This window comes from Oryza glaberrima, chromosome 9, assembly GCF_000147395.1.
Source record: "Oryza glaberrima chromosome 9, OglaRS2, whole genome shotgun sequence".
Lineage (NCBI taxonomy): Eukaryota > Viridiplantae > Streptophyta > Magnoliopsida > Poales > Poaceae > Oryza > Oryza glaberrima.
This window is the reverse complement of record NC_068334.1, coordinates 15,286,186-15,299,512: the sequence shown is the minus strand read 5'-3', so window position 1 is coordinate 15,299,512 and position 13,327 is coordinate 15,286,186. Positions and strand designations below refer to the sequence as shown.

Sequence of the window (13,327 nt, the reverse complement as noted above, 5' to 3'; positions counted from 1 at the left end):
TCGTCTTTTTCCTTTCCCGAATGGATGGCTGCCTCGTGGGCCCGGCTAGTCAGTGGCGGTAATCCTGTACCAACGTGACTCGTCACGCCTATGGTCAATTTTCGTCATTAGTATGCATGAACGGCGGTGTGCTACTGTTTTGGTGTTAATCTTTTTTGAGACAGTTTATGAAGCAACATTATGCATAAATTAAAGCAGGTAAGCACGGCTGACAGCTCATCCAGTCGGTTCTTGACTGGACTGCACAACAGCAGCAGAGAGCACAGAGAAGAGGACAGCATTTCCGGTATTTCTGACAGCAACCAACTAGCAATGCAACCTATCGGCTAATCATCGATTAATCGTGTACTTCTATCAGGTTAGACAAGAAAGAGAATTACCTCCTGTGTTTTTAATAGATGACTACATTAACTTTTTATTACACGTTTAGTTATTTATCCAATTAAAAAGTATGTAGTTATAATTTATTTTGTTATGAATTGGTGTATCCCTCAAAGTACTTTAAGTATATTTTATATCTTATATATTTATATAGGAATTTTAAATAAGATGAATAGTCAAATATGTGTTAAAAAGCTAACGACATCTACTATTAAAAACGATGCGAGTAATTCATATAACAGCGGATGATAGAGATCACGATGGTCGGGCTACCTGAAAACGGTGCATGCGTGTCTTCTTCGGTAAGCCAAGATCTTTACTGCATTCTTCTTCAGTCCTGGAATCATCTTTTCTGAAAATGTTTTTTATCATCTTCTTCTCCTTTTCAATCCGTTGCTGTCTTTTGTGGGGTTCTTTCCTAGGAAAGGTGTTAGTTGTTCAGCCTCCTTTCAAGAAGCTATGGACCATACTACACGACTGCATGATGCTGGTGATGGTGATGATGCTACGAGAGATCTTGCCTTTTTTGTGCTAACTGTAACGATTTCCTTTCAGGTCAGTTTCAGATATAGGAAGTGATAAGTACTTACGTTAGAGGATTTCATCAGTGGTAAATTTTGCAGGATGTGGTAATAAGCAGCGCTGAATGAGTACAGTGAGTTTTTCAGGCTACAAGGCATCTCTGAATTTTAACTTCAAATGGTATCGTTCTTTTCACTATCGTAGTAATAAAGTAAAGAAAAAGAAAAGCATGTGAGACAGTGATGTGACCATGGTAAACTTCAAACGAGTTAATTTGTTCGTCAATGAGAATAAAGTAACCTGGGTTAGTTGAGATCTTATTACAAGATTCGAAAGCGAGTTACATGACTTTCTGAATGGCACCAAGGCAGGAGACCAGTTCATTTGTTTGTCCTGTCAGTTTGTGAAGTGTGAACGAATGCAAGGACACAACGGAATAAGCAGGCACGCAATGTCTAATGGACCGAATTCATTTGGTAGCAGAAGGATGACACTACAGTTCAGCAATCATCCTGCAAAAGCATAGCTGTTTCCGCAGACGATTCATGCATAATGCATTCGTGTCCCTTCCCTGAACGACCAACAGATTGAGCTGTGTGTGTATGACAAGCGGGCCCCACTCATCTGATGGCTTTGTTTGTGTGTGTTTGGTCTAGTTTCAGCTTCATATATGATGGAATTATTATAAACTGAATCAGAACCAAACGCAAAGCTCGTTGTGACTTGTGAGGTTTAATCGAATAATAATCCAGATTCCTCTCTAACCACAATTCTTAGGGATAAGATAAAGCCAGGAAACAGGAGACATCTAGGATTATAAATTTACAATAAGTTGAAACCAAACCGGCAACTTGACAGCAGTGATGCCACTGGAAAACCGGCAAAGCATCGATTAGCTTTCCAAGTGGTGGTGGACTACCGTTCTTTGCAGGGAACTGAAATACGTTAGTACGTTACGAGTAATTGTCAACAGCCACATGCCTACGCCGCTACGCGGGATTTTCTAATGTTTTGTTCTGCACGATGAACACTAGTAGACTAGATTCGTGTTTTTTTTTCTCGGTTTTCTTAATCTAGTACTCCCTTCGTACTCATAAAAGAAGTCGTTTTGGACAACGACATGGTCTCCAAAACACAATTTTTACTTCTTATTTTTATAAAAATATTTATTGAAAAGTGATATATGTATACTTTTATGAAAGTATTTTTCAAGACAAATCTATTTATATAATTTTTACATTTTCAAATTTAATAACTTGAGAGTTATTTATAATTTATATTTCTAAGATTTGATTTAAATATTGTCCTAAACGATTTTCTTTACAAATACGGAGGGAATACTTCAGCAGCAGGTAATTATTGGTAGTAATAATTTAGCATGCAACATATATGGGCCGCACGTATGGTGCAATCCCTTTCCAGCCCAACACAAATGGGCTGCATTTCCGTCGCAATACTGTTCCGGCCTACTAAAATGGGCGACAGCCCACCTGAGTTTCGCAGCAGCTAATAAGGAAAAAAGTATATAGAAGTTCCTCGTCCACCAACCACCAACCGTAAAATCAGATATATGTATCACTTATCTTAAATCGGGGTCATTCTGAGTTCTTAAACGGTTTTTATCCTGGTTTCATCTGAAATGACAGCTAAGTCAGCGTGTGACCCACGTAGGCCCACATGTCGGGGTGACCATGCCATCACCCTCTCTATTTCCCCTCTTCTTTCCCTTCCTCCTCTCTCTCACTCTTCTCTGCGGAGGCGGTCGATGGGTGCGGAGGAGGCCGGTGGGGCGAGGCAGGAGAGTGTCAACGACCAGCGACGACGGCACGAAAGAAGGGGATGTGGCTATTTAGAGGTGAGGAGGGTGTCGGTAGCCGGCAACGGGGTGACCCGGTGGCAGCAACAACATGGGACAAAGAGAGGCGGCGATTGTATAGATTGTTGGAGCTGACGAGCACCGACGCGGTGCGGGCCCGGTATGTGGCGAGCCAATCCGCCCTCACCCCGGCACCATCCGTGCCCACATTGAACCACCCATATGAGGCCTCCTCCACCTCGCCCCTGCCGTTCACCTCTAGCTCCGTTACGTCGAGTCAGCCTTCGGTGTCGCGGCACCCACCTCCACGCGAACCACCACGGCGCTCGGCCCCGCCTCCGCCTTTGCGCCCACCGCCATGCTTTCCCTTCACTCCCCCCCTCGGGTACTCCTGCCGCCGACGCCCTCCCCTTCTCCCGCGTTGCCGCCGCCACGTCGCCTGCTACCGGACCTCCTCTCCCACTAGCCTCCTCCCCACTTGTCGGTCGCCCTGCCCAGATGAGGAGAAGAGTGAGAGATAGGAGGGAGGAGAAAAGAGAGGAAAGAGAGAGGGTGATGACGTGATTACCCTAATATGTGGGGCCCACATGGGTCGCACGCTAACTCAACTGCCACATCGGACAAAATCAGGGTCAAAACCGCTTAAGAACCTAAAGTGACGCAGTTTTGTAAATTGAGAAATGACGTATATTTGGTTTTACGGTTGAGAGATGATTTTGTAATCCGATGATAAGTCAAGAGACCTCATATGTACTTTTTCCCAGCAGCTAATCACCATGGCCCAGCCCAAAACTTGTCTCATCTCACCGTAGACATAAGTCACGTAAGACAAACTGCCCTGCCTGTATATTCAAATATCCAAAGCGAAATGACACCGAAACATAAACTGCTCAAATCACCCTTTTTTTTTTCGTAACATCTCATTCATCATTTCGCTGTCTTTTTTTTTTTTTTTGCAACATCGCTTTTAGCATTTTTATCTGTAGACTGCAACGTCCCAAACTCCAATCCCGTCAATGGGACGTGAATGCCTGCAAGACCAAAAATCAAGACTAGTTAATTGATTAATTAATTAACTAGCAAGGTGGTTCATGCAGATTGCGCAGCTAGCATTATTATATTTTCTCTCGTATAATAGCATATGTATATATATATATGTTTTTTTCTCAATTTATATTAAAATATATTAAAATGACAACATAATTTTAAATTTTGTACTATCTTTACCAAACTACCAATGTGTAATAATCATATTGTATTTTATATATGTGATACTTATTAATTATTTTAATATCAGTTTTAGTTATTTCTAAATTATATTCCTATATGGCCTGTAGACTCGTCTTCTAATATTTCTTTTTTTATTCCGAATTTTCGTTATTTGTAAATTGTATTTTTATATAGACTCTAGCCTCTTCTTCCAATATTATTTATTTCTAATTCTGAATTTTTATTATTTCTAATTGTATTTCTATGTCGACTCTAAACTCATCTTTCAATATTCTTTATTTTTTTAATTTCGAATTTCAGTTACTTCTAAATTGTATTTCTATACAGAGTATAGACTCTTCTTGCCATATTTTTTATTTCGAATTTTAGTTATTTGTAAATTATATTTCTATGTGGACTCTAAACTCTAATTGTAATTTTATTATTTTTATTCCAAATTTTAGTTCATTCTAAATTCCTATATGGACTCTATGCTTTTCTTCTAATATTCCTTATTTTTAATTCGTTATTTGTAAATTGTATTTTTTATATAGACTCTAGGCTCTTCTTCCAATATTATTTATTTCTAATTCTAAATTTTTATTATTTCTAATTGTATTTCTATATGGACTCTAAAGTCATCTTTCAAATTCTTTATTTTTTTAATTTTGAATTTCAGTTACTTCTAAATTATATTCCTATATGGAGTCTATACTCTTCTTGCCATATTTTTTATTTTGAATTTTAGTTATTTGTAAATTGTATTTCTATATAGACTCTAAACTCTAATTGTAATTTTATTATTTTTATTCCAAATTTTAGTTCATTCTAAATTCCTATATGGAGGCTTCTTTTTCTATTACTTTAATAAGATAATAAATTATAATATGCTGCGTGCATGACGGGGCTCATTGTTTCCTCTGTGCAGAATTAGCTAGGGCCAAAATTTAAATTTAAAACTTAATTTTAAAGTTTTTTATTGAAATTTATCTTCTAATGTTGGTATTTAAATTGCTATAAGCACATATGTAAAAGTTCTCATAAATTATTAGCATTTTTTACTAATGCGCCGTAAGACGTATTATTAGCATTTGGCTGGCTGAGTAGAGTACGACGCACCGAGAAGACGTTGCAGTGGCCGGGGTCGGCGAGGTGATGCAGGAGGTTATCAATGGGGCCCTCGCCGGTGTAGACGGCCTGGAACCAGAACCCCACGAAGGCGAGCATGGCGAGCCTCCCGTTCTTGATCTCCTTGGTGCGCAGCACCATGACGGGCTCCGGCGATCCCCGGCCCCAGTTGCCCCAGTCGAACCACAGCCCGCCGGGGTAGCCGACGTCCGGCACGGGGTTCCTCCGGTTGGGCAGCCGCGGCTCGACGGCGACGCACCCGGGGTTGAGGTAGTCCGCCCACCGCCGCCCCTCCGCCCACCCCATCAGCGCCATCTGCGACACGAACAGCGTCCATGGGTCCGCGAAGTAGTCGCGCGCGCCGGCGTCGATCCACGAGTAGTCCTCCATGAACCCCCATTTCTCCAGCACCTCCGGGACCAGGATCCCCGCCACCGCCAGCATCGCCCACCGGCTGTGCATCAGCTCCGCCTGCGCGAACCACCGCAGCAGCTCCGGATCCGACCCTGCAGGCAAAAACGTTCGATTGTTACTGCACAAGACACAAGTGTTGATAATTTTGTGGAAAGAAATTAAATGCACTTTTGGACTACTTTTATTGTCGTAGTTTAACTTTGAACTTCAATCTATTCATTTTATACTAGATAACTTTATGTTTGTTGCACTTTGAATCACCTCGACTATATCTTCTCAAGTCATATTCATCTTATACACCGACAAATATATGGCCTACTTATAGGTAAAGGATTTCGCTAGCGTGGTAAAACCGACATGTTTAAGATCGTTAATATGCTAAATAAGTGGTTTTGGGTAGTTCAAAGTAAAATAAACGTAAATTTAGCTAGTACAAAGTAAAAAGATTGGACTAAAGTGATCTAAAGTGAAACTACGACAACAAAAGGTGGTTAAAAGTGCAATTCGCTCAAACTTGTGAGAAGATGTGCGCATAGGTTGGTTACCTAATCCGAGAGGATCGAAACCGAAGTCTCCCGGGAGGCTGCCGTCGAGCCACGGAGGAGGGGAGCTGCCGGGGAACCAGAGCGGCCTGTCGGGCCCCAGCGGCTCGCACACCGCGGACACGCCGCCCTTCGTCGCGCCGGCGCGGTGGCCGGCCATCCTTGCAACGGCGGCGTTCTGCGACGGCAGCGTCGGCGCGCGCAACGCCGCCCGCACCCTAAGCTCAGAAGAACACAAGAATGACATTTTCGCAACACACGGAATCGAATTGAGATGCTTCAATGGCACAACACAAAAAATGAGGGAAAATGAGGGAGAAAGGGAAGAAGAAGACGATGAAATAGATGGGTGTTGCTGAATTATTATGATTATTATTACCTTGGTTGGATGCTACATGCCGCGAATGAGCCGGAGGGCAGAGCCATGGAGGAGAGTGAGGAGAACAGGGAGAGGGCGAGTGAAGCTGGTGAAGTGTGAAGGAGGGAAAAGTGCAGAGCAGTTTATCTGCTTGGAGTTTAGGATAGGGAGGGAGAGGGCGTGGCGTTCATCGACAGGGAGCCAATGAGGCCTTGCCAGGTGTGACCAGCATCTATCATACAAGTTGGGGTCCTGACTTTTGTGGGCATGTAATTTGGAGGCCCGTGATACAAATCTGTTTAGAGTTTGGCCCGTTTAAGATTACAAGAATCTTGAAAAGCTGGAAAATCCAACTTATGACTAAGATAGCCCACTACTAGCTCCAATTCATCTATAGCCGATCTAATAGCCAATTCATACAATAGTTACTTATTATACTATTAACATATGGTCCCACCTGTCATACACACATTGCATCCGTATTGCAGCTGGATACAGATCTGTAGCCCGCTGCTCTTCTCTCTCATCTTTTATTTCATTAAAATATGTTTATAGCTGGCTAATAGTATGCTATTGCACATGCTCTAACAATTCTTAAAATATAGGTGACAACCCAGACTATTTGAGGAGCTCAAGATTTTAGAAGTTATGGTTGTCAAAAGCTCCCCCAAGCAAGGCCTCTATATGATAATGATGGCTTCCGAGTATTATAGGCCTATAATTTAGGGTCTTTGTATTGAGCATATGAAATAATTGAAGCAATTTTGTAGCTTCGGCAAGCTAAACTTCATGAGATGATTTAACTTCATGAGAAGTAACGAAAAGGAGGAACTTATTGAAGTATACAAAACAACTTTACGGATGTGTAAACGAAGAACTTTATTGCTCTCAACAGAGAAATTTGTTGCTAAAAAGGTGTACAATTGAGCTATGGGCCTGATTTAGTGTGTACAAATACATGACTGAAGTGGAAACATCAGTGTCCTTTTGTGAGGCAGTATAGACAGGTGGAACATCCTTAAATACATTCCTGAGACTCTGAGAGTGAAAGCTGTAAAAAGCTACCCAAAAAATTCTCTGTAACTGTTAACTGAGCAGTGAATACTCCTACAGCAATGGTACAGTGAACCGAAAAAAAGAGGGTGCCGCCTTGTCAAAAACTGTAGTCGATATCAGAGATATTCTGCAGTGTTGATTGTTTAACCAGCTCACGCCGCTCGTTGTACAGATCCAGGTTCTTGCACGGTACAGGGAAAACATAGCCAATGACCTGCCCCTGGACGAAGGAGCACTGGAAAACGTGGTTCTTCCTGTCCACCAAACCGACTGACATATCATGGAAAGTAACATTCTTCACGGGGATCTCTGCGCTCCCCTGTATCCTGACTGGTACACGCACCCCATGTCCATGGATTGAACTGTACGAGATGTTCTCTATGATGGGAACTGCCTTGGGGTCGAAGCCTTCGTCCGGGTGCTCATTGTAGTCAGTCTTGATCACAATGCCAACTCGGATGTGTTCTAGGGTTATGTTCCGGTACGTGATGTTGCTTACATAGGCCCCTCTTCCAGGGGCAGTCTTTATCCTCACACCTCGCCGTGAATCCCAAATATGGACATTCTCTACCAAGACATTTGAAACACCGCCAGACATCTCACTTCCTATAGATACACCAGCACTGTCCAATAAAATAGAAAAAAAAAGGTCACACACAATGGCACAATCACATGGCTTTAGAAAAGTCTCGACTACTGGCACTTACCAAATAAATTAAGCGAACAAGCTAGCCTACTTAATAATGAAGAGATGTATTACAAATAATATTGATATCTGTGAGCCTAGTAGATAAATTAACTTGTACGGTAAGGAAATGCAATCATTAGACCAAAGAAAACATCACAAGTTCACAACCAATATGCTGTGTATTAGTTAACATATTCTCAGAATTATCTACAGGATAACTTATACCAATTCATATTCTGAACATCTAAAACTTCTAATAGTGAACCAAACCAAACTGAGAACATAATGAAACATGAGGAAATGACTCACCTGACCATGGAGCGGATTGTGACGTTGTGAATAATAATGTTAGTAGATGGACGCCCATAAGCAATTCCATATTGGTCCCAACCACTCTTTATAGCAATCCCATCATCACCAACAGAAATATAGCAGTTTTTAATCACTACATTCTCACAAGAATCTGCATATATAGTAAAATAATTGAGAATCTTACTAGTGAAGCATAAAGTTTACTAAATAATACAAATGACTCCAACATGATGTAGGAATACAGGGTTGTCTGGTACATATTGTCATTCTACATGTACATATTGTCATTATACAGTCATAGGAGATTGTAAGATATAAGAAAATTGCAGCTGTGGCATTGCCCTGTGGTTCTAAAAAAATTATAAGCTAACAGAAATGAAGAAAAGCTCAGAATCACAAAAAAAATGAAAGAGATAAAATTGGGAAATGACCTGGATCTATCCCATCAGTGTTTGGAGCTCCAACAATTGGAGCCAGGATGGTGGTATCTGATATAGTAACATCCTTGCAGTCGTATATATGAAGTGTCCAGAAGGGAGAATCACGTAGAGTGATGTTAGAAATGGTAATGTTACTTGACCGCATGAGTTGCACAAGAGGACCCCTTGTGTGATTGAGGACTTTCTTCCGAAATTTGCTCCACCAACTTTGACCTTGCCCATTTATGGTTCCATTTTGTCCTGTATAAGATAAGGAAAAAGGAGAAAACCTCTCAGCTGATGAAAATACAAGCCAATTTCAGCTTCAGGACAAAGAGCTGCTAGCAAGGATAAGAGTACAAGGAACAGGCTGCCAATAAATAATACACAAAAGGAACAAATTATATGACCAGTGCCAACATTTAGCCTACTCCTAACAGAATGATAGCTTATAAATAAATGTCAGTTAGCTTAATTGCAACTGTTTCTGAAAAAATAATCCAGGACCTCTCTTTTAGTCCTATATGCTGAAATAGGACATGTCGACAACCAAATACGATTCATATTAAAATTTAGTGACTGAGAAATAACTTTTCCAACCATTTGCATGATTTCAGATATAGTGGTTTCAAGATCTGATGGAACTTGGCTCTAGAATTGCTTTTAACAACAAATACACTGCACCAAATATTCATACCTCCTACAATGTAGAGAAAAATATGCTATTAAACAAGATCGTATCTTTGTCAAGTTATTCTCAATTTGCCACATGCTTGCTGGTGGAAAAGATATCCAGTACCGCTATTTAAAGTTTCAAGAAATTGGTGATTGTATTTACTGTTATATTTTAGAGAACATGTGCAGGATGAGATCAACTGACAAGCATGTCTCCATATGATCAAGAACCAAAGTGATTGGAGTTAAACTCAAAAGTCCTTGAAAAGATAGATGACAACATAAGCTCCAGGCTCCAGCATATGACCACACACTTCTATCATATAATGTTTTCTTTTCTGACCACTATAGCTGAGATTTGTCATTTTTGGAGACTGAATTTTGTGGCTTGATCCTCACATTTGTTGCCTCGACCCTAACTGCAGCAATGAGGGTCTTAAAGGTGATGGCCATGTTGACAAGTTCAAATGATAAAGCCATACGGCTTATCTTTCGAAATTCCCTATTAAAGTCAAGCTACATTCTTGCAATATTACCTGAGAATCTTTTACTTCTCTACTTAGTTTGATTTTATAAGCACAGCATTCACGATATCAACTGAGTATTAGAATGCATTAAAAAAAACCAAAACTACAACTAACCAGTTATAGTCACATCCTTGAGGTCTTGACCATGTATAAGGCTCCCATACCTAGGCCCCCTGTGCTCTCTTCCGTACCCATATGATGGTAACGGAGACATCAACGGCCAATATCTTTCATCCTTACATATAAGTAAAAGTTGACTCAGTTGGTAAGAAATGCACCAAACTGTAAAAAGTAACAGAAAAATGTAAGTAAGAACAAACTAGACCCGCATTGCAGCGGAAGGTTGAGCTAACTTCAGATAAACTAAAGATCAGTATGCCTTCATTTGACAGCATACACAGGTATATCTCTCAGTGGGAAACAACCATTTTTGACTAACATATCCATTCAAGCTTCATCCAAGACATACCAGATAAATTACAAAATACTGTTACTCCCTCTGTTTAACAATGTTAGTCAATTTAATTAGGTACACCGTTTTAAAATGTTTGTTCACTGCAGAAACCATGAGTAAAAATATTGCAGCTCTTCCACCATATGCACGCCTATTTAGTGTTGCAAAAAGGGGCCACGATAAACAGAAAATTAAAGTATTAAGCATTTAAACCTGAATGTAAATGAACCACGTTGCACCACAGAAAGTTAAAAGTTTGCCATTGTAGTATGATATATGACGCTACGGTCTAATTACGTGACACTTCGTGAAGCGTAGCCCTATGTGCATAAACTTGTTAAAAAAAACCTTAAAATTCAGCAAAGAGATGGGGATTGCAGCTTGAAATGCCTCACCTGGACCCCGAGGATCTCAGCGCCGGCGGCGAGGAATAGCGTCATCCTACTGGTGAGGTTGAACGGCGCGGTCAGCCACCTCCCGGCGGGCACGACGAGCCTCCCGCCGCCTCTCTCCGCGATGGACGCCACCGCCGCCACGAACGCCTCGGTGTTGAGCGTCCGCCCGTCCCCGACGCCCCCGAACTCCCTCAGATCGTAGACCGGCGGCGCGGCCACCCACTGCCCCATCCCCTGGGCGGACGGCGCGCGCTTCGGCAGCAGCGGCGGGCGGGTGTAGAGCCGCGCGCGGCCCACCGAGGTGCTCTGCCACAGGAACACGAGCGCGAACCCGACCAGCCACAGCGCGAGCAGCACCGCCCTGTACGACGGCGAGATCGCCGCCGCGCCACCCCACCGCCTGTGGTGGTGCCGCCCGCCCACCCCGCCCGCCCGCGGCGACGACGCGACCGACGCCGAGGAGGCGGCGGCGCGCGGGGAGGAGGCCGCGGCGCGCGGGGAGGAGGCGACGGCCACCCCGGTCTCCCCCATCGGATCTGGCGCGCGGGATCTACGGCGCGCACCGGCTGGTCGTCTGGGCCCCGCGGCCCATGGAGCAGGGAGACGCGCGCTCGCGGAGGCGATGGCGAGGGCGGCGGCGGCGGCGGCGGCGCTCGTCGGAGGAGCAGCACGGGTTTAAAAGGAGCGGGAGACGATGATGCGTGGAGACGGTGGAGTTGGGCCGGAACCACCACGACGGCGGCGGCGGTGGCGGCGAAATGACCGAATTGCCCTTTCCCGGCACTCGCGGCCTCGCACCGCAGCCGTTGGATCGACTCCACGAGCGGCGGCGGCAGGTCAACTAACAGATGAGAAGAAGAGAGGAGAAAAGCGGATTTGTAGCATAGACTCTCATACAATATGTGAACCAAGTATTAATAATGTGCTATATATTTACTTCATATAAAACTATTGTATTGATAGTTTAAAGAGCATTGCTACATGTACTATTTTTTTCTTAGTAACTTTTTACAAACAATAATCTCGACCGTTTAATTTAGGTAAATAAAAGTTATAAAATATCTACTCCAGATACACTCACGGCACGACACCTCAGTGTTAATAATTAAATAATAATAATAAGTTTGTATGTATAACATTTTTCCTTAATTAAACTTGCTCTTTTTTTTAAGAAACATAGTCCATAACACGCGCACACTTATCTTTATGAACACGATGAAAGATTAGACCAATATATCAATGTTAATAATAAATTAATAATAAAAAGTTTATATGTGTAACTTTTTCCTTAATTAATCTTGCTCTTACTAGCAGCGTGAAGCGTTCAGACCTCCACGCAGTGTAACCGACTGACAGTTCAGCTGAGGCTGACGGCCAACCTAGAAAGGTAGGTGTGGGCCCACAAGGCAGCGGGATGGACCAGCTTCCACGGGCCCACCTGCGCGAGGTTGGTCCAAGTCCACCGCTAGGTGGAGGTGCGGTGCGTGGTCGATTGGCACATGCGAGTGTGTGACATCACACGGATCGAAGAGATTCGTCGTCTCGTGCTCGTGTATGACACGGCCACATGATCGTACGAGACACGGATTTCACAAAATAGGGATTAATTTGGCCCCCCGTGCGTGACCATTGGCTAATGGAGGCAGTAACTGTTTGATTTACTTTGTCTTAAGTGTTCAGTTAGTCCGATGGAAGAGACCAACACAGATCGGATCAAATAGCGATCACACCACGGAGAATAGATACGTCTGTTTTGACTCCTTGTAGGAGTTGTTGGCTGGTCAGATCGCCACTGTTGGTTGCTTCATAGCATACTCCACTTTGAACCTTTGATCCGCCGGCCGGAAGAGCATGCTATGAGTTGGGCCGAGATTTCCCGTTTACGCGAGAACTTATGGATTGGGCTCAAATGTGCTGTTTCGGCCCGTCAAATGGAGTGCAGAGTAGCATGCAGCAACTGTTTCGGCCTAATGGAAGTACTCGGAGGGAGTACTTAACTGGGCTCAAGCGGGCATTTGCAACCAAAAAAAAAAAGCTAACGGGCGACCAGTCGCGTGGGCCCTCTCCCGCGTAACTAGACACGTGTCGCGCGCGGATGAGGCGGCGGACGGCGCCCACGCGGGATTTTCTTTTTTTTTTCTTTCTCTTCCTTTTTTTTCGGTTCTCTTTCTGTTTTGGTTTTTTTCGGTTTTGTTCGGTTTCTCTTCTTTTTGTTTGGTTCTCTTTCTGTTTGGTTTTTTTTTTGGTTTTTTGGTTTCTCTTCTTTTTTCGGTTTTTTAAGATGTACATATGCAAAGTTTATTTCGTATGTATACTAAGTTTTGTATTTTATTTTTTATTCGTGTATTTTTTTTCTCGGTTTTTAATATGTACATATACAAAATTTGTATAAGCGTATGCAAACTTTGTATACGCGTATACAAACCTTGCA

General features: G+C 42.8%; 1 protein-coding gene across 1 annotated transcript; it reads right to left on the bottom strand.

Annotated features, from left to right (window-relative positions):
- Positions 1 to 3,543: 3,543 nt before the first annotated feature.
- Positions 3,544 to 11,701, bottom strand: LOC127783788 (uncharacterized). The gene is made up of 9 exons (XM_052310951.1): positions 10,897 to 11,701; positions 10,162 to 10,282; positions 8,858 to 9,106; positions 8,424 to 8,577; positions 7,527 to 8,049; positions 6,392 to 6,513; positions 6,016 to 6,230; positions 5,048 to 5,562; positions 3,544 to 3,750 (listed from the first exon to the last, which is right to left on the bottom strand). The coding sequence occupies exons 1-9, from the start codon at positions 11,425 to 11,427 to the stop codon at positions 3,733 to 3,735; spliced, it is 2,448 nt and encodes an 815-aa protein (XP_052166911.1). The 5' UTR covers positions 11,428 to 11,701; the 3' UTR covers positions 3,544 to 3,732.
- Between the last annotated feature and the right edge of the window lie 1,626 nt (positions 11,702 to 13,327).